Source organism: Xiphophorus maculatus, chromosome 11, assembly GCF_002775205.1.
Source record: "Xiphophorus maculatus strain JP 163 A chromosome 11, X_maculatus-5.0-male, whole genome shotgun sequence".
Taxonomy (NCBI): Eukaryota; Metazoa; Chordata; class Actinopteri; order Cyprinodontiformes; family Poeciliidae; genus Xiphophorus; species Xiphophorus maculatus.
Genome location: NC_036453.1, coordinates 9,085,698 through 9,112,465, shown reverse-complemented (window position 1 = coordinate 9,112,465; position 26,768 = coordinate 9,085,698). Strand labels below are relative to the sequence as shown.

Genomic DNA, 26,768 nt, shown 5'->3' with positions numbered 1-26,768 from the left:
CAGGTGTCTTTTATACTGATAACGGGTTCAAACAGGTGCCATTAATACAGGTAACGAGTGGAGGACAGAGGAGCCTCTTACAGAAGAAGTTACAGGTCTGTGAGAGCCAGAAATCTTGCTTGTTTGTAGCTGACCAAATATTTATTTTCCACCATATTTTGCAAATAAATTCTTTAAAAATCAGACAATGTGATTTTCTGAATTTTTTTCTCCTTTTGTCTCTCATAGTTGAGGTACGTATATCTATGATGAAAATTACAGGCCTCTCTCATCTTTTTAAGTGGGAGAACTTGCACAATTGGTGGCTGACTAAATACTTTTTTGCCCCACTGTATATCATTTTAGTTTTTAGGACACAGGGTAAAAATTTTTTTACAAACAAAAATCCTGCTTTTGGAGTGAAAGAATTTGCAGTTACTTTTTAAAATCATTTGATATCTCTATATGTTTAGCTAATGTTTCTTAGTACTGTAAAGGATTCTCAAATTTTCTAAAACATCAGTAAGGAATGTGCAGAGGTTTAGGTTTTGATTGTATGTAATTCTTAGTTTGGAACAGCTTACCTACATATAAGTGCTAGTGCCAGTTTTTGTCATTTCACGCCAGTGTTTTCTGTGTGATCGTCATTAAATATCAACATAGGGTACTCTTTAAAGAAAAGCAGCAAATATGAGGTTTACATGAGTCCATCCTCACTTGTCATGCATGTTTCACTCAGTGCTCCTGCACCGCTTCTGCTGTGCAATTCATGGCACTGAACCCAGGCAGTGTGACGCGCCCGTGGTTGTAGATGTCCCGATCGGAACCCTGGTTCATGCGCTTGACCAGGTTCTTCTCGTACAGCAGCGGGTGGTAAGCCCCAAATGTGCAGGCGGCGTCATAGAAACGCTGATAGTAGTGGCAGAGTGGTGTCTTCCGGCGAGATGGCAGAAACTCGTAGACGTGCACCATCTCACACATTGACATCATCAGGATGGTACCTGCACAGACAAAAGGAGATTTCTCTTGAACTTGAGAAAATGTACATCAAAAGTGGCCTAAGGAAGGGTCACAGGGGCTTAGGTGACCAAGGTGTTTGTGAGGGATGAAATGCTGGTCACTGTGATGCTAATTTGACTTCCAACTTTCCTAGATCTCAAGCCAATAGAGCTTCAACAAATTTGATCCATAGTAGATGCACCTCACATCTCCAGGCATAAAGAATCTCTTGCCATCATGTCGGTACCAGACACAGCACAGCTTCAGGGGTCCAGTGAAGTCCATAACAGCTTAACGTGATGCTTGATTGGTAAATGTTTATAATGCAAGCAAATGTGACCGAAATCAGATTTTTCATTTTTGCTCAAATGTAACTCAGACTCAATTCCGATCTTTTCACCCCATGAGACATGGATCATAGTTCTGCACCAGAAGTAGCCTGACCAGATGTAAACAATGGTGATTGTAAAATTATTAATGAGGTCTGTTCAACTGAGGTGCATTACATGACAATGCCACCACTCTTGGTTCTGACTACACATCCCAACAGACCTCTTTACAGAAGTTGGACGCAATGCTCCTCAAAACACCAAGTCCATTAGTTGTGTTCTATTTATTAGCTTCCCTCATCAATTCTGTTGGCTCCCATTGGAAATAAACTATAAATATAACCATACAAACACACAAAATATCACAGATTTGGGCATCAAGACATGCTGTGTGAAAATAGCCTAAGGTGTCTACCAGCAAAAATTACTTTTAGCTAATAATTTGGTCATAGTTTATTACAGTGTTTTAACAAAGAACAATAACATCACCTCCCTAAAACAATGGCCCAAGTAATTTTTTTGCCAAAAATGATTTTGAAAAAAAGAAGAAAAAGATAAAGATCCAAAAAAGTCACTTACAGCAAAAAAAAAAGACTGAGGCAATGAGCATAACCACTGACCCATCACAACTGAACTAGAACTGAAAAGGTTGTATTGTTACTATTATGATTCCTGACCTTGTTTTTGCCCTTACACAAACCGCAAGAAATGAAACTAATTAGACTCCAGTATTCTTTGCTCTGTAGTAACCAATTTAATAGTGATACAAATATCAAAAAGGTCATAAGCCCAGACTTAGACCATCAAAACTGGTCACTTTTAGAGCTGGAGATTCTGTTCCCATGTTGAGGTTTCATACCACATTTATTTGGGGTGAGGAAGTTATTTTTATCTAACATGTCAGAATCAAAGTGGACAGAATATAAGCAGGAAGTGGTGAGACAGCTGGTGGTTCCTATACCCAGCAGACCAGAAGAGGGCGGGTTCTTCTGTATGGGTTCAGCCATGTTGTCCTGAATCCGCTGCCACAGCTGCCACTCGAAGCGAGGATGCAGGATGTAGAACGGCTGCTGCGGGTGAAGCCTCCTATATCTCTGATACTGATTGAAGATGGGATAATCTGTGTGGTTGTACCACTGCAGGAGGGAGGAACAGCACATGGAGAAAGGTTTCAGATAGATTATGCCAGATTTTCTTATTCAAACCACTCCTTTGTTTATGCCAGCATGTGACATGTTTAATTTAAACTGTTAATCATGAAATAAACAAATAACAAAAAATGAAAAACTGTCAGAGGAAACAACCACAGGCAGGTTGTCAATAAGGGTTAAATGAAAAAGAGAATGAAAAGGAAACTGACAAAAAAAAAATCACCTGACTGAGGTTGGAGGAAAAGGGGGCGGGGTCCCAGGCAACCAGAACACCTGAGCTGTACAGAGAACTGGACAGGAAGCGATGGTCATCAGATGCCATCACCTGGAAGACAAAAACTTTGTTAAAATCCTCTTCTCTTCCTGCTGAGGGCAGATGCTTTTTCTACCACAAAATAAGTCAACTTGATTGCACTTTGCAGAACAAACTTCATCTAAATGAGTAATATCAGCATGTTACAATATGATACTACTAACTACACGGAGACCTCCAATAGAGTAAGAAAACATTCACCTCTTTCCAGTTAAAAAAATGAAGTAAAATTATAAAGATGTCCACATGCTACACTGAAAACAATTGTGAAATCAAATAGACATTAAAAAGTGAGGGATGAAGCAGGAATTAAATATTTTTATGAAACTGGCTTATTTTGTTTTTTTAAGATTTCCTAACATTGTTAACCTTAATGCTGACATTGATTCTTGTTGCAACTGCATTGGTAAATTATTTCATTGGGATATATTTCATAGACCAACAGAAAGCAATTAATATTTTTGATGTTGAAGGGCGACGATGTCAGATTTAAAGAAATACTAATCAGTAAGTCTTCTTCCGACTCCTTTTAGAGCTAAATTAGTTTCTTCTTTACCTCTAAATACTGATTTTTATAAAAAGGAACTGGATGATTAGACAACGTCTTGTCCGTGCTGTTTATATATATTTTTTCTTTGTTCCTTTTTTACCCAGTAAGGAGTACAACATGCACTTTTCTTTTATATAACTTGTAATCTCTCTCAAATAACTTTTTTTTGCTTTATGTAAGTTTGTTTTATGATTACTCAGTTTTTAAAGAAAAGTTATTTGCGTAATTATCACAATGTTCTTGTGGTTATTTTTGTTGTGCAATTACCATTTCTGTCCTTTCACAAATAAAAAGTTGGCAAAAAACAAACACTCAGCACAAATTGTGGGTCATGATTGTCAAACATTGTGCCATATAAATTCCTCATAAAACACATTTAAGTTTGGTTGTAACTTGACAAAATGTTTAAGCTGTGCGACCAAAATAAATTTGAATTTCATTTCGAGTTCCTGTTTATTTAAATCATCAGATGCAAAAGAAATCTGTTTTGGTTTACTATAATCTCTTTTTATGAAAACATTTTATTTTCTGTGATGAAAAAATAAATATTAAAGACTTGGAGAAAACAAAATGTTTTTGTGCTTTAGTGAACAAAACAGGAGATGCAAATATTTACATGCATGCACAAGCCCATAACACATATGTGATTATATGTAAAGTAAAACTTGCAGCTGTTTCACTGTATCCATAAACCTTTACTGTTTGAGAGGATTCATGCGCCAAAGGTTTTTCTTGTGTCAGCTAAAAATACTCAAGGCGAGATCATCTCTGCAGTTTAACGCCCACAACGCAAACACCTACATGAGTCTCTTCAAACCCAAAAGTCCAAACATTTGATAAAAACAACAGCAGCTCATTTCTGCTGTATTAGGTTCACATTTTGTGCTCTTATGTACAAAATGTTGAATCTTTTTTCTGATCAAGTAAACTGAGAAAATATCTGAAGGCTCCTTTAGGAAGCAGTCAGATTTGTGAGTTGTGATATTATTTCAGGTCTTCTGTGACCAACATACAGAAAGAGGAACAAAGGGGCAATATTTTTGTTTTTGCAGATAAAATTTTAGGAAAATAGGGATTTTATTACGACTTTTTTCAGGTAATTGTATGGCTGTGACTATGCCAGAGCATTAATATCTCCACAAACAAGTACTGCTCTTGGAAAAACAACCATTTGTAATACAATTTCTGCTTCTTTAGGGCATATAAAGAAATGTGATCTGTGTAACTAAATTGCGCACATATTTTCAAATGTATTGATACTCATCAAACAAGAAGTCAATAAAATAGTAAAATTAACAATCCAGACAGTTTTGGGGTGTTTTAAACATCAATTAGAATTTATCGTGACAATGACAACGACAACTCTAAATTCTTTTAAGAAATTTATCACAAGGTTGAAACATGTCTGGATAAATATTTTGGCTATGACCAGTTTTTGCACTGAGTGTGAATACGTTCAGCCACAGATGTTTACCACTTCATTAATTGAAAGTAATGAAGTGGTAAACATGGGCACATCTTCCAAGTACCAGCCACCATTTGGAGGCTTACCTGTGAGTTAATGAGACGGATGGTTGTTTTGGAGCCAACATCTTTCTCAAAGCCGCTGGTGGGAGCAGAGTTGAACCGTAGCACCGCATCATGAGTGTCTGGGGTTTAATCAAAACAGACAGTTTCAGAGGAAGCAAACTTCAGCAGTTACTGATGCAACACATTCATTTTGTGTTCAGAAATAGCAAAAACAGAAACCACAATGTGGTTTCATGTCACACAATGTCATGTGATTCTTCAGAAAGAGTCAACATGTAGCCATTTTGTCTGAGCAAACATATTTATGCAGCTGGTTTGGATTTCACAGCTGCAGGTTCATGATTTCATACACAAGCAATTTTTTAAATTAAATACATGCAGCCTGTTAATTTTGGAGGCAGATAACATTTATAATTCTGTTAATATTTTAACAGAATTATAAAGGCAGCTTTTAGCTTGGACCAAAAAGTTTTCCCATCCATATTTACTGGAGTGAAGGTCATTAAATTTGGGGTAGTAATGATAAAATTGAATTGTTTTTCAACGTTGAAATTACTGTATAGCGGCTTTTGGTTGGGTACACAACATAACCTATTGTGGATTTGATCTTAACACAATGTCCAAATTTTAAAATGCAGCCAAATGTATATTATACAATTTATATATCTAAGCAAGTTGCTCATATGGATTAATAAAGTTTTCAGAATCATGTGAATCAACTAATTTCAGTCGATGTTGAACATATCTGCTCTGGAACAGGGATTTTTTTCTCTGGGGAAGTTGATTTTAATGGGCGGTATTTTCCAAACAGAGTGATGTTTTATAGCACAATCAACTGTTACCCGCAGTTATGAAAATGCTGTATATATCAAAAACAACTTAAAAGACATTTGACTTTGCATCAAAGGTGTATCTGGCGCCTTGAAATTTTCCTCTGTCTCTTACCCTTTCAATTCAATAATACTTAATTAATAGAATTTAAATGTTGTTGTAACTCATTAAAGATTCTTCAGAGTTATTGCAGATGAAATTCAAGGATTCTTAAAACATGCATGAAAGAATCAAAGCAACACTCTGGGTATGTTTTGATGAGAGAATAATATAACATAATATAAACCTTAAAGTAGGTTTAGCATAACAGTCCCGTTCTAAATTCACTTTAATGAAAACTGCAACAATGGTGATCATATAGTTTCTATTTCAGAATCGACCCTTGGTGGTTTCTGAGTTGTTTGGCAACACAAACTTTGTTCATCCGAGCGGAACTGTTTGGCAGGGTGGTTTTACCGTTGACACAACGGTTCATCAAACAAGACAAAAACTCAAAACATGCTTCAAAAACCAAAACAGAGACCAACTGGAGACCATGTCAATGTACAGTATATACTGGACATAATGTAGACATTTTTCTCAGTAGGCCTTATAGGGCTGAATATTCAAGCCTTAGGAAATGGACCAGAACTCTACTCTGTGTAATTTTTTGATTCAATTGTTTTAAATGAACTGGGTTCTTTCTTCTTTCACCAGTGGAACACCCGGTTCAGCTGCTGCCTGGAAGACATGTTGATAATCCTGATTTCAGGTTAGAATTTTTATTTTGTTGTTACAATGAGACAGCTCACCAATCTCCTTGCCTAGTCCGGAGTTGCGGAGCGACCCTGCAGACGACACCACTGCACAGCTTTTGTATGGCCCTAAGTCAGAGGTCAGCTGTTGTGGGGGTAGCAACAGGGGAGCCCAGGCCAACGCAGAGAAAGGCTCATGATCAGAAGTCAAAGTGGTGACCGCTACCTTCTCCTTGAGCTGGCAGAGCAGCTCCCTGCCACTCAGTTTCGGCCGGTTGGAGCTGCCACCAGGTCCAGACACCTTTACGCCATATTTATTCATCGCCTGGTAGAACGTCCACGAATTATTGCAAGCAATCGCAAAGAAATAAGTTCATCTGATGAGTGTAGAGGCAGCATTAACTCACCTGATAGTTCTGCACCACCTTCTTCAGCCTGTTTCCCAGCATGCTGCTGGACATCTCATCATTCCACACATCTCCTAAAATCCCTTTAGACCCGAAGAATTCAGAGTCGCCCGATTTGCCGCTTAGCTCTCCTTTACGGCGGCCTACGAATAGAGTCTCCAGTGCTCGTGTGAAAGGGCCTGGCAGCAGGTGAGAAAAAAAACCTGAGGACTCTTTCATTTTTGCTGCTCGTTTTGGTGGAGACGCCCAGTCCTCGTTGGTGTGGTTGGGTGAAGACAAGACGGGGATTGGGCGGTGAGGGTCACCTGCAATTATACCCGGGTGCTTCTGAGGGTCTGCGTAGATTGATTTTGCTCCGCCTCGCAGCACCTGAGCAGGTCACAGTGATGAGGACATACTTCAAGCATGTTTCTTTATTGTTCAGAGGAAATAAAGGTAGTTTATCCAAAAATATCCCATTATTTGTAAGTTTTTTCTCAGAGTTTTTATTAGATTGTCCTGAATCAGTACAGCATTCATGCTGTACTGACATGGAGACATGGAGCTTTAATATCAGCGAGAATGAAGAATGGCAACAAACCTTGACAACTGAGTGTGTACGAGGCTGAGCCCTGGTACGTGCTCTCACACCAAAGATGGCATCTGTGACAGGCACACTATTTTCAGCACACAGGGCATAAAGAAGAGCCATGGAGATGCAGAAGAAGGTCATGCAGATGGCTCCACGGCGAGCGCGACGCCTCAGACGCCACAGCAAGCTGACCCTGTCCATCGCTGCTCCGGGAATCTAAACAACAAATATCACTTAACAGAAAGTAAATTGCATAAAGAGAAACTACATTTTTTTTGTAAGAGAATTTTTCATAAAAGATATGCCCATAAAAACAACAAAGAAATCTCTTTTACATCACATTTGAATAACATCATCACCAACTGACAACATCTCTTGTTTCAGGTATTTTTTTTCCAATTCCAATTGACTTAAAAAAACAAAATTGAACCATTACATAAATGAAATGAATCTTGCCGTTTTGAATAGCCATTAAAAATGTAAAATTGTGGCACAGGAGCTAGCTGAGGCTGCGGGGAGAAGGCGGAACAGGGAAGCTAAAAAAATATCCTGGGGAAACCAAGGGGGAGGAAACACCAGGGAGCTGAAAATACTTCTAATACTAAATAAACACTAAGACTAAAGAAAACCTGATAAACTGCAAGAGAAAAAGACCTGAGGGAAAAAATAAACAATCCCAAACAAGGCTGATCTAACAATAAGAACTAAGGAACATAGAGCTAGAGTAACTAGAATGACTATACAAAAGAAATAACCTAACTAGAATCACTAAAGAAAGATGGACATAGATTCAGTCAAATGACTAACTAAACCTAAAGTGACAAAATAAGAAAACTAGAAACACTATCTGGGGAGCTAGAAGGACTTAAGAAATAACCCAACTGGGATGCTGAAGGAAAATGGGCATGGAAACAGACATAACAGAACTAAACCTAAAGTAACCAGATAAGAAATACTAGAACCACTATGGGGGAAGCTAGAAGGTCTGACTAAGAAATAACTTAACTGGAACCACTAAAGGAAGGTACACATAGACTGAGACATATAAGAGTAACAGAACCTAGAGTAACTAAAAAATAAACCTAACTCGAAACACTATGAAGGACTGGAAATGAGGAAAGCAATAACAAGACAAGACAATTCTAATCACAATAAATAACCTCAAATAATAAAACTAAAATGACCATGAAGGGCTCATCTAAAGTGAACTAAAACATAGTGCTGAAAAAGATGCAAAACCAAACACAAAAACAGAGTCCTGGCAGTTCCAATTAATTTTTCAATTTGTTTTGCTTGATGATTTATTGTTCAATGAGAAAACCCTTAACACTGCAGGAATGTCCAACAGCACATTTAACTATCACTAGAAGCTAATTTTACCCACCTTGCTCTCAAGACACAGCCATCACTGGTAGAATGATCATCGGACAGTAAATACAGACACTGATAAACTGCCTTCTTTCTGCTCAGTTTCAATTCAGCGGCCCGCCTGATGTGATCTTTGTGGTTTATTCACATTTGAGTAACCTTCAGCTGCTGTTGTATTGTAGTGACAGAACGCTAACCAACAGTTTCAACATGGCTGACCACAACAACAGTCTGCTTAATTCTGCTTCCCACCTGGCAGTCTCGTGAAAACAAATTAACAGCAATGGCATTTTAGATATCATCTATTATGAATTATGAAATTTCAATGCTCCGAGGTACAAAGCAAACAGAAACAATACACTCAGCAACTTACTGACAAACAGCGTGAACAGCTTAACATATACAACTCTGCTGTCCGAAATTCAAGAAATGAATATTTTGCCAAAATAATTAACAGTAACAAAAATAATAAAGGAAACACTGGACAATTTTGTTGTTGATGCAAGAGATACGCAGCAAAGTTTTCTCTCAAATCAAACCAACTTCCTGCATCTTGGACCCAATTTCTTCATTACTTTGTCATTCATTTTATAGATGTTTTCAGTATGAAATTTTTAAGTATTATAAATTGCTCTTTTCAGATGGGTTTCTTCCCCACGCCCTTTAAAATGTCAGTGATAAAGCCCCTTCTGAAGAAGAGTTATCTGGATCGTAGTGTTTTTAATAATTACAAACCTGTATCCAACTTAGCATTTTTAAGTAAAATTTTAGAAAAGCTTGTTTTTATTCAGTTGCCATGCGACAGACTGGCGACCTGTCCAGGGTGACCCCGCCTCTCGCCCGGAACGTTAGCTGGAGATAGACACCAGCACCCCTCCCGACCACACTAGGGACAAGGGTGTTAGAAAATGGTTGGATGCATGGATGGATGGATGTTTTAAATGACACTGGCATTTTAGAAAAGTATCAATCTGGTTTTAGGATGACCCACAGTACAGAGACTGCCTTTTTCAAAATTGTAAATGACTTTACGTGTAATCTGGATTCACACAAGCTCTCAGTCCTTGTGCTATTGGGTCTGAGTGCCACCTTTGGTAAACTGGATCACCAAATTATTTTAAACAGATTACAGCATATGGTGAAACATAATGGAACTATTTTATGTGGAAGGATAAATTGGAGTAGAACCAGGAAGTGATGTACCACACTAGAGAGATTTTAGAGCCGACAACACAAAGTGTTCCGTCCTAACTACCAACTCAGCCCTCCTCTGTAACCGAGTGTTCCTCCATCTCTGTAATTCTCTACATTTCTGCCCTCCTCAGTGTTCCATTGTTAGGTAATTCATTTGAAAACTGTCATGTGTGAGTCATCAGAATGATGATTAATCAGACCGAATTCTGACTCTATTCACACTGCAGCTTGAAGTGACCCAATTCCGATGTTTTTGCCATGGCTGTTCACACTTCCAAATATATGCGACGTGTATGTGTTCTCCAGTGTAAACTGCAAATGACCTGAAAGTGCCCTGCATGCACAGTAGAGGGCACAATAACGTCATATAGAAAATGCTTAGTCTTTTGCCAACCGCCATAAAAAAGAAGTAGTGCTCAGTGTTTGCGGAAGTAAACGTGGATGCTAACGGTGGAGCATATATTACAATTTTGAAGTTGTTGTCCGACTGAAGCCAGCATATTAACAACTTAATCCTTAATATAGTCCGCCATGGTTGTTGTTTTTCTTCCCACTTGCGTGCATCAGGGTGCAGAATAAAGAAATTTGTTGACTATCAATGATGTTCAGGTCTGATGAATGCAACCTGGACGTTAAGTCACATTTGAATCGGATACGTATCAGATATCCACGGGGCCTGGGTAACATTTGAAAAAAATCTGACCAATGTTGTTCAGACTGTCATGAAAAGCCTTTTCTCATCCAGTGTCATCAATAAAAAGAGAAAAAGGCAAGAAGAAATGATAAATTAAAATGAGGTCGATAATTTTTATTTATCATGCGATTAATTGATTAATTGATTTATTGTTTATTGCGACAGGCCTAACTATCACATGCCCAAACAAATACGACAAAACCAACCCTGTCTCCCCCAAAAAACACCAGCATAGGCAGCACAACATTCAAATAAACCTGAATAATAATATCGGACCAGTTTCATTTCAAGGCCGAAAACATAGGGATTCACCGATCCGCTTTTTCTCACTTTCAACGCCGATATCTGAGGTTCAGTATTGGCTGGTACCAATTTGATAGGTAAAACAGTGCTGAACTGACTGAAAATGTTTTCTTATTTAAACACATATAAAAATGTAGTGAATTACAAATGTATTTGATAACTCTGCACCAGTACAGCACACTTATGCACCAATAGCTTCACAGGCTTGGTCAAACATGTAAAAACAACTTTAATTTGTTCAGTCAGTGCAAACAGGAGTATAATAGCCAATGTAAAAATAATCCCCCACCCCCACACAGTCATATTGTTCTGCACTTTGCACTGTCACATCATCTGTACTTTGCCATAATTGGACCTGCTGCTACTTCTTTGGTGTGGTTGAGTGCCTTTAGTTAATTTAGTTGTATATATTGTTATTATTATTATTGTGTGCTTGCTTATTTTTACTGTATATATTTGACCTTTTGCATGGGAGCTGCAATGGAAATTTCGTTGAATTCTGTTCAATGACAATAAATGCTATCTAAATAATAATGAAACTGAAACTGGCAAAAGCAAGTGGATGACTATCTTGGTCAAATATGTAAAAAATAAACTGTAACATTTTTTTTTAAATAGTTCAGAAAGTGCAATTAAGAATTCGAAATAAAATGTAAAATAAATAATAAAGCATGACGTCACTCAGAGCACGAAACAGAATTTTCACTGGCATGTGTTTAAACTATTTGCAAAAAGACAGTGCTCTGCCAATATGGCATGTCTATTCACTGATACCTGATGTAAAAAAATTTTCAATATCAGGACCAATACAGATATTAATATCGGATTGGTAGATCTCTATTAAAAAATTATGATTAAAATTATGTCAATGTTGATATATTCTCCATAAATATATTCATAATATATAGTATATATTATATACATATAAACATGTAAAAACTCTCATTATTGGTCTGCTTATAGCTACCTGATTTAAAAAGAGTTTTTTAACAGACCACCATGCCAACCTATTCAGAAGTTTCTTTTGCATGTTGTTCCAGTCTGTTTGAATGTGGAAAATACGGTTTATATGCTGTACAGTCTCTAAAGTCTCACAGGGAATCTTGCTGGGTTGTGGACAGCATTTAAAAACAAGAAAGACTCGACTTGTTACTCTTGGCTGTTCAACTCTATTCTCCGTTTCCGTGGTTACACTGTTGGTTCTTGGCTATACTACATAGATTTGGTTAGCCACTCTTAGTCTCGTCTTTGAGTGAGCTGCCTCGTGATTAATTGTTTTCTATTCAGAACACTATTCACTGAAAACACAATCAGGCTACTATTATAGCAACACCTCCCCATAGAGACTCTCCAGTAATGCCCATTAGAGAGGGAACCATGGGACACAGGAGCAACATGCTGAAGGTGTGTTTTTCAAACTTTTTTGGGCCAGCGCCCCCCTATCCATTATCCAGGTTCCTCATCGCCCCCATTGAAGAATTTGTAGGCTACTTTGGACTGAATAGTATTGTATTATTAATATTACTATCAGTATTGTTGATGTTATGATTTTTATGGTTGTTTCTGTGTTTATCATAAAAAATTATTTCCCAGAGAGCAAAAAAGCCATGTGAATAGAAATTATTTTTACGGGCATCTACGAAAAATTCAATGGACATTCCACTTAAAATCGGTAGGCCTAACAGCAGCCAAGTGGAAAAAAATATTCTTGATCTGTGCCATTTAAGTTGTTAAATCTTTCACAAAATGACCAGATAAAAGATGTACAACAATGCCAGTTTAAAGTTTAAACTATTTGCAAAAAGACAGTGCTCTGCAACATTAAAACATGGGTAGAACTGCAACTATATAATCATAACTATTCTTCGCTTCAGTGTTTCTGTAAGTTTCTGGTGGTGCAGCTCTGTGCTGCCTTCAGGAGAATAGGACATCAGAGTATCATTCATAAAATTTCACCCACACTGCATTTACTGTGCAAACCAGTGCTTTCATTGGAAAAACAAAAGTTCTAGATCCTTTCAATGCCATACAAATATGGGACATAAACATAGAATATATCTTTATATAGACCTGACTATTGATTTATAGATTAATAGTTTTACTGAACAGAAATTACAAAGACCAAAGCTGGCTCTTAATCAAATCCTAATGAGTCAGATTGAAAGTGTTATGGAGTCACTGACGAGCCTCATGACATTGACACTGTCATAAAAAATAATATTGAAGAAATAAATATATCAAATCTAATTAAAAACATAAATAAGTGATAAGTTCCTTATTGTAATCGCCTGTAAAATATATTTCTTCTTGGCACTAGATGTGGTCTCAACAAACTCATGGCACTTTAACAATATTATTTTACATTTTATCTGAAAACAATGACTGTTTATTCTTGCCATATACTGTAGTCCTCTGTGTTAATTATAGGGCAAAAGGTCTTGCCCAATAAAAGGCCATGGAGAAAGACTTCCGTATGGCTTCGAGGCAATTCTGGTCCACCATCCGGCGTCTCGGGGGGGGGGGGAAGCAGTACGGCACCAACACTGTTTATAGTGGAGACGGTGTGCTGCTGACCTCTACTCGGGACGTTGTGGGTCGGTGGGCAGAGTACTTCGAAGACCTCCTCAATCCCACCAACATGCCTTCCATTGAGGAAGCTGAGCCTGGGGACTCTGGGTTGGGCTCTCCAATCTCTGGGGACGAGGTCGCCGAGGTGGTTAAAAAGCTCCTCGGTGGCAAGGCTCCGGGGGTGGATGAGATCCGCCCGGAGTTCCTTAAGGCTCTGGATGTTGTAGGGTTGTGTTGGCTGACGCGACTCTGCAATATTGCATGGACATCAGGGGCAGTTCCCCTGGATTGGCAGACTGGGGTGGTGGTCCCCCTGTTCAAAAAGGGGGACCGGAGGGTGTGCTCTAATCATAGAGGGGTCACACTCTTAAGCCTCCCTGGCAAGCTCTATTCAGGGGTCCTGGAGAGGAGGGTCCGTCGGATAGTCGAACCTCGGATTCAGGAAGAGCAGTGTGGTTTTCGTCCTGGTCATGGAACACTGGACCAGCTCTACACCCTCGGCAGGGTCCTGGAGGGTGCATGGGAGTTCGCCCAACCAGTCTACATGTGTTTTGTGGACTTGGAGAAGGCGTTCGACCGTGTCCCTCGGGGAGCCCTGTGGGGGGTTCTCCGGGAGTATGGGGTACCGGGCCCTTTGATACGGGCTGTCAGGTCCCTGTATGACCGGTGTCAGAGTCTGGTCCGCATTGCCGGCAGTAAGTCGGGCTCTTTTCCGGTGAGAGTTGGACTCCGCCAGGGCTGCCCTTTGTCACCGATTCTGTTCATCACTTTCATGGACAGAATTTCTAGGTGCAGCCAAGGTGTTGAGGGGATCCGATTTGGTGGCCTTAGGATCTCATCTCTGCTTTTTGCAGACGATGTGGTCCTACTGGCTTCATCAGGTCATGATCTGCAGCTCTCGCTGGAGCGGTTCGCAGCCGAGTGTGAAGCGGCCGGGATGGGGATCAGTGCCTCCAAATCCGAGGCCATGGTCTTGAGCCGGAAAAGGGTAGAGTCCCTTCTCCGGGTCAGGGGGGGTGTCCTGCCCCAAGTGGAGGAGTTCAAGTATCTCGGGATCTTGTGCACGAATGGGGGAAGAAGGGAGCGGGAGATCGACAGGCGGATTGGCGCAGCGTCTGCCGTCAAGCGGGCTCTGTACCGGTCCGTCGTGGTGAAGAGAGAGGTGAGCCATAAAGCAAAGCTCTTGATTTACTGGTCGATCTACGTTCCCACCCTCATCTATGGTCATGAGCTTTGGGTCATGACCAAAAGAACGAGATCGCGGATACAAGCGGCCGAAATGGGTTTTCTCCGTAGGGTGGCTGCGCTCTTCCTTAGAGATAGGGTGAGAAGCTCAGTCATCCGGGAGGGACTCAGAGTAGAGCCGCTGCTCCTTCACATCGAGAGGAGCCAGTTGAGGTGGCTCGGGCATCTGGTCAGGATGCCTCCTGGACGCCTCCCTGGTGAGGTGTTCCGGGCACGTCCCACTGGGAGGAGGCCCCGGGGAAGACCCAGGACACGCTGGAGGGACTATGTCTCTCGGCTGGCCTGGGAACGCCTCGGGATACCCCCGGAGGAGCTAGAAGAAGTGGCCAGGGAGAGGGAAGTCTGGGCCTCCCTTCTGAAGCTGCTACCCCCACGACCCGACCCCGGATAAGCGGAAGATGGATGGATGGATGGATGGGTCTTGCCATACAAGTTTATTCCTCTGTATTTAATTTAGTTTCTTGCATTTTGTTCTTCATTAATTTCCATTTAGTTTTCTGTGATTAGTATTATCCTCTCTTGGTTTATTGTTATGTCCTCTTCAGTTGTTGCTAGTTGCTAGTTTTATTTGATCGTTTGTATTGACGCTCACCACCAGTAATCTTCACTCATCACGTCAATCACCTGCTGCGCCGCTTAATCATCATGTGTTTCACCTGATTTGCCGCTCATATTGATTGTTTACTATTCAATGCCGGATTCTCTGATCCTGAGTCACATCTAGTTCGTTGCTCTGTTTCTTTCTTCCTTTCTTTCTTTGGCACTGCATGCTGGGGCTTGGTGGAGGAGCATGTGGTGAGTGGACTGAGGGATTGAGAATTTCTAACTTTGTTTTCTCTATCTTTATTGGATTTTTTTCTGGGTATTGTTCTTTAAATATTGTGGTTGTGAAGTTGGATTAAGTGTTATTGGTTACATATTTGTGTGCAATACCGACATTTTGCCTTTTGGCGCAAAATACCGGAAATGGATTTGACCAAACTTAGGAGACAACATGGTTTGAAAATCATACCCAATAATCCCAGTATGACGGTGTAGGAATGTAGGAATGTAGTTTGGCGGTGGGAGAAGTTGTAGGTTGCAGCAGCATTAAATCTGCTGCTCGAATGAACAGCGCTGTGGTCATTTTTGTTGACAGAGTGGAGAAGGCAAACAAATTGATTGAAAAAGGCATTGTTGTGAATGATGTTTTTTTGTCCGTTTCCCCTTTGAGTACTCCATCTAAAAAAGTCACGATTGCGAATATACCTCCGTTCATCAGTGATGAATTGTTGGTGAGAGAGCTGTCGTGGCATGGGAAAATTATTTTCGCGATAAGGAAAATGCCTTCGGGTTGCAAGTCACCGCAATTAAGGCACGTTGTTTCACACAGAAGACAGGTCCTTGTGATTCTGAATAAAAAGAATGAAGACCTTAACTTGGTGCTCAATGTGAAAGTGGACGAGTTTGATTATGCTATTTATGTAAACTCGGGCACTTTGGTGTGTTTTGGTTGCGGGGAAGTTGGTCACTTGGTTCGAGCATGTCCTGGAAAAAATCTTGTTCCTGATATTTCGGCGCAAATTCCAGATAAGGAAAGCGAAAAATTGCCGAATCAAGCTGAGGCCCCAGTCTCAGGGAGCGCAGTGTTAAAAGAAACAGAATGGCAAACGTCTGAGAAAAATGCTCACAGTGATAAAGAAGTGCTTGAAATATGTGTGCTAGAGGACGGAGAGCAAATCCTGAAAAACCAAACAGTGAACGATTCACAGGAAAGGCAGGAAGATGACAGTGTGGAAGGACAGCGTCAGAGTTTACTAAAAACTCACCAGAGAAAAACAGATTCTGAAGAAATAGAGGAGGAGGGATGCAGTCAAACACCAGAGGAAGATGGTTTTGCATTTTCTAAAAAAAGAAAAAATTTCTGAAGGTATTATTGGTTCTGAAACTGAAAATGATGAAAGAGACTTGGAAATGTCTCTTTCATCATTTGCAAAATGAAATGTGCAAAATGTTAAAAGTTCTAGAGTCAGAAAGTAATATAGATGAGGAAGATGAGGAAGGTGAAGACAAAGGTTGGATTGCAGGGGGTACGTGAAGCTTTTCAAAATATCTTTAAAAAATCAGTAGGCTCCTCATAATAAGTCTTGGGAAAAATTAGTTTGTAAAAAGTTCGATAAAATATAAATGTGTGTTCATGTTTGGCTATATTTGTTTGGCTTTAATAAATCAGGTAGTGATTTTACAGCACTGTACCTCTTTTTTATTCCAAAAATGTTTTGCCCGTGTCAGGGGGTACTTGACTAAAAATATATTTTTAAGGGGGTACATCACTGAAAAAAGTTTGAGAACCACTGAGCTAGGACATATGAAATCAAATGGATTCTTCTACAAAAACTATGCAAAACATGGTAAAAATTACAAAACCAAGAATCCACCACATTCCCCCAAATCCCACCTTTATTTGGAAACATTGTCTGTAACTAAGCTTTAGTGGTGTAGCAGCTTGTACAACGTAATCCTAACAGTGATTTTCCATGATCCATGTTGGTGTCTTCAGATTACCTTTTGAGACTGGAAAACACAAAACCAAATTTTGGGAAAATGTAAACCAGGTTGAATCTTATTAGAGTGTCAATGCCAGGATGCATGGAACTTGTGTAACCGGGTTCTGCTTCACTTCACTGTACTAGGCCAGCCCAAGTAACCCCTCGACTCTGCGTTGTGTAGATTTTTTAATGAAGACAAGGAGTTTCTGGGTGATCAGGCAGTTTATTTCCTGAATGAGAACATATCGGGGTTTGAATCAGTGCAATGGCTCAGCTTCACTCAGCACACTCTCGTGCAGCTTTCACAGACTGGCCGTTATTACAGTAAAACATTCATATTTTCAATGTACAATGACGAATACAATAATAAATGATGTACCTGAATGAAAACACATCGGGGTTCAAATCAGTGCAACGGCTCAGCTTCACTCAGGACACTACAACAGAGATGTTAGCTTTTAACGTAGCACATGAAGTGTTTTACAATATTAACAAAGCTAAAAGTACAAAAATTGGTGACAGGCACACATGTAGTAAATAGTCATTACATACTATTTGTCTAAGTTAGTAAAAATGATCTTTTACTATGTTGCTAACACTTTTATACTGTGTGCTGAAGAATGCAACTGACCTCTCGTGCAGCTTTCACAGACTGGCACTGAGTACAGGAGCCAGCAACATATAACCAACCACACAGAGAGGGGTGGCGCTATTTCCCCAGTGCACTGATACATATAAAGCAAGTGGGATTCTACAACTTAAACCTAAACACTGTTACACTTGGGCTCCCGGCAAATCGGTATTGACTCACTAACACAAAACCTTTTAATTTATCACAGATCCATTGAGCTCACTCTGAATAGCGCTTTTGTCAACAATAGTGAAGAATGTTTGAAGTTCTACAGTCTACCAAACCTTACTACTACTTGCTTGTATCTTTTTTTTCTTTCACGTCTAAGGAGATGAGGTGAAAGAAAAGCCCTCTGGTGTTTATGTCTTGTGCTTGTGGCAAGCAGTGACGTTCTTCTATTGTCCAATCAATGGACTGCGTTGTATGACGCCAGTAGCTCCTCCCTAACTGTACCATTCCATTGCATAGAACTGAACGGGGTCAAGGAATGGTGCGGTCGGTTGCATGGGCTGAGTTCAAAATGTAAACAGACGGGGGAAACAAACAAATAGGGCAGTGAACTGCAGTCAGCCCTACCATACAACTCAGGAAAGAAAAGAATTATGAAGTTTTGCTCTGAGCCCAACAGCTATGACAGAAAGGCACTCCACAGTGTTGGACAATGCAGGGTTTCCCCCAGAAAACTTGCTAAGCCCAGTGGTTGGAGCACCATGTTTTTGTATTAAACAATGTTAAGTTGACAGGAAATGTAAAATACTACTGAGTAATTATGTCACTGGAAGACATAACCAACAATATTTACACCCACAATAATAGTTTTAAAAGAACAAATAAAATAAAAAAACACAAAATAAATATCAATTATTTGAATTTCTGTTAAATCCAAATCGTCATCAGTTAGTGGATCTAAAAACATGATGTAATGCTGATCACATTTAGAACCGGCCCAAGCCATAAATTAACTAAGAGAATATCAATGGTGTTTAATTTGATTTAATGGTTTCAGCACAGCTTAATTAAAAGATTATAAATTGTTTAACATTTAAATTTAAGATTTTAAGGATCTGGTAAGTTTACTTTGTAAAAGTTCAATGAACATTCTTCATAGTTAGATTGTTTTGTTACCATAGCTACAATCTGATGCTCTCAGTTTAATCTTTGAGTTTTAGCTGTTCATTAATGCATCTTGGTAAACTAAAATTATATTTGACTGGTTGGTCAATTATACTAGATCCCCTCTCCCAAGGTAAAATGCTATTGTTGTTGTGCTGATGTTTGTTTTATTCTTGAAATAATAGCAATTTACTCACTGAGACCCAAAACAGGCTCTTTATTAATCCTTTTGGGATTTTCTCTCAGGGAAATTGTAAGTAATACATTCTTTATTTGGTTATAATACATCTAAACTAGGAAATTAAATTGTAATTTAAGTAACTTCCTAAGTAGCACTGAAGAGAGGAAACTGACTGTATTTTGTCACAGCTTTCAGTCTACTTTTCATATTGGACTCACTATAGGTGTAAATCACCATCAAACACAGCTGTTGTGAAACAAAAGACTGTGTGTAAGATTTGGAACAATGTCAGAGACAGATGGTGATTTTAACTGGTATCTGTCAATAGATCTCACTTCAAGTCCCTGACTTCACTAACATTTGTATTTTTCTCTCTGCAGAGGACATTCACATTAATCTCCCAGAGGTTATTCTGGATTTTGAGTCTTGCAGTGACTGAAAGAATTATCTGTTTTTATTCTGAGGGAAAATGCAGAACGTCCCCTCAAAGGACATCACTAAAGCACACATTTATGTAGGGCTGCAACTAATGATTACTTTATCAACCAATTAATTTATTGATTATTCTGACAATTGATGAATTGGATATTTAAAATAGCACATTCTCATTTAACCAAATAAGTAGTAAATCTGAAGCTAAAACTATGCCACTTGAGGAGTTTTGGCTCAACTATATTTACAGACAAAGGTGTCTTTATCTTAAATGCAAAACTTAATTACTGCTCCTAGTCAAGGGTTTTTCCACAAATTGTATTCTTTTGAGTCTGTATACTCCAATTAGCAATTAATCAACTACTTGAGGATTATTTCAATAATCGATTGATCATGACTGATTATGATTAATATTATTAATATGATTAATAATTTCAGCCTTACATTTATGTAGCCTTTTTTAACACGTCTGAAACATAAGGCCTAAAAAACTCCTGCAGATGTCTGTGTATGATCGTATGAAGTAGAGTAAAAGCTATGAATTGCAACAGTCTGAGTGTTTGTTACAGCAGCGTGCAATTTAATCGTGACAAGCAGACTGACACAGCGTCAGACTGTTGTGTCTGCAGGTATCAACGAAGCATCAAATCACACAGAACCTGATTGGTCGCCAGCAACATGACATGTCTACCTAATCCTGATGATGAACTCAATCCAGCTGCAGGGGAGAAACTTAAGCAATGATTCAAACCACATTAATATAAGATGTGCAACTGGAGTTCAGCAGAATACAGGAAGATGATTTAAATGAGCCTGGTTAATAATATGTGAACATTTCCAACACAGTTTTTCATGAAGTTAAATATTTCAACTGTTACTTGAAATGCTAGTTAAATGCTGTGTTTAACTATTATCTACACAAAATTGCTCTGCAAATTTAACCTTATTCTGCTGGATGTGCTGATTACTCAAACAGTAAACTGTAATATTCAGAAAGTGTGATTTTTGCTTCAGCAAATAAAGTAGTAAGACACATATTCATGTCTATAGGTTAGCTACAATGATATGTTTCAATTGTCTTTTTTCATATAACTAAGAGTTTTTTGGCCAATTTTTAAAAGCCTGATTAATTTGTTAAAAATCAATTCTGAGTTTTAACAATACCAATTATTTTGTCTGAAAAGTCACTAAATATCACATTCAGAATACAGCTGCAGCCATAATAAAATCGTGAAAAGAATAGAATATAAAAATAATAAGAAGACAACCATGACATAAATTATAAAGATATACATACAAGTAAAAACATAATTCAAATATGTGACTTATGGAGAAAATTTTAAAACATATGAGTGCTGCCAAACAGTAAGGGAGAAGCTGTACAACTCAACTGCCACAGATAGAAATTGCTTTCTGTGGTACATTTTAGTAGAATCAGTCTTCCACTAAATCAATATGATATTTATTTGTTAAGCTAGCAACAGTGGGGTGACTGTTAACCATATATGTGCAGATATGACCTGGTCTGTCAGTCTTCCCTCACAACAGAGCAGAAGGAGACTGCGGCTGACTTTCAGACCTTTGCAGAAGTAGATTAGATTGGTGGATAATATCGCGTTCTCAAAGTCAAGGAAACTGAGACTGATTTATCAGTGTAACCCCACTTAAAATGTTGATTGTGACTTACAGCAAGAAAAAAGTTAGAAATCAGTTTCTTAGAAAATGACAATGTTGCTTAAGACCAATAAAATGTATGAAATGGCTGGATCATTGCAGAATTGTTGGCTCTAGTGTTGCTCATGTTCCTATTAACAATACTCCATAGAGTCTTTATTAGATTTAAGTCAGACCTATTTGCTGGTCATTCAGTCACATTGACACTATTGTCACGACAGTATGGCCAGGTACCAAGTCCCGCTGGAAAATATCACTTTAATTTCCATAAACTTATCAACAGGCGGAAGCATCAAGTGTTTGGATGCTGCCTTGTTCCCGAGCTGATAAAACCCAGAGGAATGAGATGCAAAAATTATCAATGTGTGAGGAAAGTTCCCAATAGAGTTCTACTAAAATAGATTCTGTGTCTCTCCACTCTTCCTCCAGACTCTGGAACTTAGATTTCCAAAATAAATTTAAACTTTACTTTACTCAGGAACAAAAGCCTGAAACCTTTTCCCTTAGAGAGAAACATAAAAAGCCTTGTTGATCCAGACCTAGACATGATAATAAAGTAAACAAACAAAATAAAGGGTCTATTCTTTAGCACCTCTTGACTTCTGTAATATACTGTACACAAAATGAAATAATTCCTCTATGTTCTGCACTCTTCCATTTAAACTTGAATGATTCATACAACCACAAGTATGCAGAACAAAGAAACAAGCGTGGCATCTGTAGCATCTGCTATTGCAGTGAATCAGCCAGATCTTCATCCACATTGAGCCAGCTAAGCTTTCACACAATCCATGAATGAAAACCGTCTTCATCTTAAACACTAGTGTGATTATTTTAAATGTTCAAAGCGGCAAACCTTTTACCTTGTAGCCCATGGTGTGTTTGAGCAAACGCTGTATTGTTGTTGCTTAGAAACACACTGCAGCCTTCAGGTCTCGCCTCATCTTCTCTGCAGATGGAGAAAAGCACAAAACATCAGTTTTGTTATACGAATGTTTTGGGGGAGTTCTGTAAATAACAAGGCTATTTATGCAGAGAAAATGGGATTGGTGAATCTCTATCTCAAAACCTCCAAAAGGTAAATTAAAGTTTTACTTAAGATTGCAGGATATTTAAAGAAAATCTTGTGATGGTGATATCAGGTGCAATAAATCCCTATTTACGTTTTTCTTCTCTTCCATGTGTCCGTCACTCTGTGACCTTTATCATTTTGGGCAAAGACATTTGTGTCCAGTGTGAGCATTTGCTGTTGTGAGACTCTGTCCGGCTAAATAGTACACCAGCACATAAAATACATATTAGCCAACAATATTAGCCAACAATTACTGCACAACAAAACAGTCATCTGAGATACAAATGTTGCACACTCTGGTATTGTGATGGTGATAAATTTGTAGTCTATTTTACAGCTTTTAAAGATGACCTATTACGCTCAATTGAACATGTTAGGATGGGTCTGTGGTTTGTACAAAACATGCACATTACATTTTTTTTTCACAAAATCGCTCTCATATAATGTAATTTTAGTCTGCTCAGTTTTGCCTATTTTGATCTCCTTTCAGAAAGACCTGTTTTAGGGCTCTTGTCACTTTAAATCCAAATAAGCTGCTGTTGGACACCCTCACCCCCACTCAACGTTTACACTTGCACATGAAATGGCTGCAAACAGATGTGCAATTACACAACCATACATCTTCAAAAAGCAGCATTAGAGCCTCATGCACAACCAACAAAAATGCAGCAAATAGTTTCTGGATGGCAAGTCAACAATAAAATTCTCGTCTTTTCCTGCAGCCATTGTATAGCGGATGTAGTGGTTAAACCAGCCCAAATGTGCTGGAGCTCCGAGTTGCTAGGTGATGAACTGAAGTTTGCTGGGGTTGCTAGGTGAGGGGCATTGCCTATTGATTTGTGACGTTACATTCGGGCGGCTTTTGAAACTACTCATTATCCAGACACCAAAAAATATAAATTTATTGGGAAAAACAGACTGCATGTTTTTTTGAGAGGGGTTTTTGTAAGAACTTGAAGATATCTAAACATAACGCTCCTTCCCACCTCACCCCCTTTTGTTATCCATTCAACTGTGGAGCTGAGCACTCCCAAAGCTATGCCTTGATAACATCTTTATCGGACTTCTGCCAGGAGGCTGAGCAAAGTAGTTTCATGGCCCTGTGATGTCACCGCCTTCACTCATGTATTTGTTTTGTCTGAATGTTGCCATGTGCCCTAATGTGTCTTTTCCTCTTTTTATTTCATTCCCCTTTTAATATTTAAAATCTGTGGAGTATTCACTTTTAACCCAGAATAGGAATTTGATTAGTCACTCTAGCTTATTTATTTAATTTTTTAGAAAATGTAGAGTACTCACTATTTAGACCTATATTATACTTCTTAGAATAATTTTTAGATTATTATGCAGAGACTCCTATTACTGCAACCCAGAAAAAAATAATTAGAACAAAGAACATAATTAGAACTTATACCCCCCAAAACATCTTCCAGAACAGAAACATTTAGTTTTTATTATTACTTAGAGTACTCCTTACTTTTACAAATTAAGAGCATACCTAGAAAGTCCAGAGAATACTTACTTATACTTTTATCTAGCAACTCACAAGTCCAGAGGATATTTACTTACACTTATTTAGCAACCCAGAACAAGGATTAGAACAAACTTAGAACCCAGAAAAACTACCTTAGCAACTACTTGTTAGACTCTTATTCCTCCAACCCAAAAAAGGAATTAGACCAGAGGATACTTACTTATACCTGTCTACCAATCCTGAATAGGAGAATCTAGTTAATATACTTTGGATCAACATTATTAGACTACTTTTTAGACTACTGTTCTTCCAACCCAGAAATGGAATTACACCAGAGGATACTTAGCAACCCTGAACAGGTACACCTAGTTTAGATCAACGTTATATTATTTTTCTTCTTTTGCTCTTTCCTTTGGTTTGTTATTTGTTGTTTGTATTTCCTTTTAATTCATGTAAAGCAAGTTGTATTGCCTTGTTGCTGAAAATGTGATATATAAATAAAATTACCTTTACTTTTAAACATCCAGCCAGAACTGCAATGGAAGGATTTAGATGAAAGACTATTCATTTGCTAGAAAGTCCAGGACTTAGTTTAAATCTAAGTCTAATTGAGAGTCTGTAGCTAAACTTGAAAGTTTATAATGTAGAGTTTATCGTATGGTTCATCATTTATTGTGAAAAATGTCTTACTATGATGAGAATTTTGCTTTATTGTTGTCTAGATGAATTTTGAGACAACAACATTTACTGATGTTAAATACAAAATAAAACTGACAGCATTTTCAGAAATGTTATATTTATTCTTTTCTCTGCTATTTTTTTCCGCAAGAGTGTCAATAAATTTCAGTAAATCCCAAAACATATTTAAATGTTACTGTGTGCAGTTTACTGATATGAATCTCACTTCTTAAGTGGCATCCTGAAGCAGCCTGAATGAAAAATATTCAGGTCTGTGGTTGAAACAAAAGGAGAAAAGGTTCAAAACAACAATAATAAAAACTTATGCAAAATACTGTAGGAGATATACAGTAAATTCCTGACACCCAGCACTCGTCTATGATGCAATAAAGATTACTCTAAAATATTTCAGTTTAATATGTGAATGATTGCTGACGTATCTACAAGAATGCATGTGAAGTCTTAATGCCCATTTTCTCCAGAGTGAAAACTGGGCATCAATGTATAATTATAAGTTGTCAACAATACTGATGATGCAGCTAATGCATAAAAAAGGAAGGTTCACCAACATTCAGATTAAATTAGAAAAGTGAGCAAATCAGATAACTGCTCACTGTTCAGTTTATGTTTCACAAACCTGGAGGTAAAGGAAAAGACAGATTATTATTGGGATTCATAATCCCATAATAATAATACGGAGTAGGTCCTTTCCTTTCATCTATTTTTTTCTATGCAAAATACGACATACTTCAAGGTTGAAGAGTTCTTGCGCGCAATTTCATCCACAAGGATGTGAATTAAATTGCGGATGAGGACACACACAGTAAAGGATTTACTGATGTAGTAGGATGGATAAGAAATTATATATTTCTAGACAGTAACAGTGATACGGTAATAATTAGGACAATTTTTCCATACAGTAAAATAAGCTTTAGATATTAAATCTAATGCACAGGGAGACAGACAAATAATGAATACTAAATCTATCATTCTATTAGAGGTTGTGTTATTTTTCGCTGACCCGGGTTAAGAGATGCTCGTCCGTTATGTCGCGCGGTCTCTTTGATTTATTGACGCCACGGGACAGAGCAGGTCGTTGTTGTTGTCGCCGCCGCCATGTTCTCGCTGAGTGTCCCGACCTGCCGCCCCGCTGTCCTGGTGTGCTATCCGAGTTCTCCCTCGGAGTCCGGTGTTGGCATTTGGAGGAACGAGGCCGAGAGAACTTCGGGTCCTTATCCTCCAAGCCTTCTGTATTACCGCACTGCCTGCTGCTACTGCAGGACAGAGTGGCAAGCAGGAGCAAGGAGTAAATGTGTTTCCCAGAGGATTTTCAGAATAAAATTATTTTTGCGGAATTACTCTCAGTCGTCACCCCTAAAGAGTCAGGCTAATGAAAATAATTTTAATAAAAAATGAAAATCTAAACTATTCATTAATTTTAAGGATGAACAGAAAAACAGTTACCATTCAACATCTTTGTGTAACAGCAGGGACAGTTATCACAGAGCGCCTGCTCCATCTGCCTCCATCGTTGTGTCTTTGGGCAAGAAACTTCACTCACCTCTCTTGCTGGTGGTGGCCAGAAGGCCAAGTGCTGCTGGTGCATGGCATTGATTCCGTCAGACCACCCCAAGGCAGCTGTGCCTCGCTGTCCAGTATCTTTCCAGTAGCTTGCCATGAACAGCGTATAAATGTTTGCATGAATGGGTGAATATCTGAATGTACTGTGAAGCCTTCCTTCACTGTGCATGTTTTCTTATTTTATTGTAAATAAGCTCCTTTAAATCTTTCTTTCTGTGTCCTGCACTGATTCTGTATGTGGATCAGGAAGATCCATGACAACATGACAGAAGTCCCCAGTAGACTTCCAATAAGTGGTGACATCCAGATTAAAGGATTTTTAAGATTGAGTCCAGCAACTCTATAAATCAAACTCAGCTAACTTAATCTTGTCCTTGGCAGTGGAGTGATGCAGATGTTTGCAGCAGGAAGCACCTGGTTTTGAACATCTGCTGGAGTCTTTGTGAAGTTTGTCTCTCCCACTATCCACATCATTTTCTTTGAAATACTAAGGATTCTGATTCTGAACACCACACTGTGAGGGGAAATGCGTTTAATTAAGGATAAATTCAAGTCATGTATCGGCTATGTTTTTGTAGCTTAGCTTAGTTTCAGCCAATTAAATTTAAGATAAGATAAGATTTATTGTCATTGTCATC

General features: G+C 38.6%; 1 protein-coding gene across 1 annotated transcript; it reads right to left on the bottom strand.

Annotated features, from left to right (window-relative positions):
* Window positions 1-338: 338 nt before the first annotated feature.
* LOC102231535 (beta-galactoside alpha-2,6-sialyltransferase 1-like) lies at window positions 339-25,837 on the bottom strand. Its single transcript, XM_005811444.2, has 9 exons — window positions 25,571-25,837; window positions 22,189-22,274; window positions 7,404-7,610; window positions 6,824-7,192; window positions 6,474-6,741; window positions 4,873-4,970; window positions 2,682-2,783; window positions 2,269-2,443; window positions 339-980 (listed from the first exon to the last, which is right to left on the bottom strand). The coding sequence occupies exons 2-9, from the start codon at window positions 22,198-22,200 to the stop codon at window positions 715-717; spliced, it is 1,497 nt and encodes a 498-aa protein (XP_005811501.1). The 5' UTR covers window positions 22,201-22,274; window positions 25,571-25,837; the 3' UTR covers window positions 339-714.
* Window positions 25,838-26,768: the final 931 nt, after the last annotated feature.

Bases quoted from the DNA above. Each gene is read 5' to 3' on its own strand.
- LOC102231535 (XM_005811444.2), bottom strand. The intron at 4,971-6,473 runs GTGAGCTGTCTC...ATTAAACCCCAG, and splicing joins CGGACTAGGCAAGGAGATTG to ACACTCATGATGCGGTGCTA. The intron at 2,784-4,872 runs GTAAGCCTCCAA...TTTGTCTTCCAG, and splicing joins TCCGTCTCATTAACTCACAG to GTGATGGCATCTGATGACCA.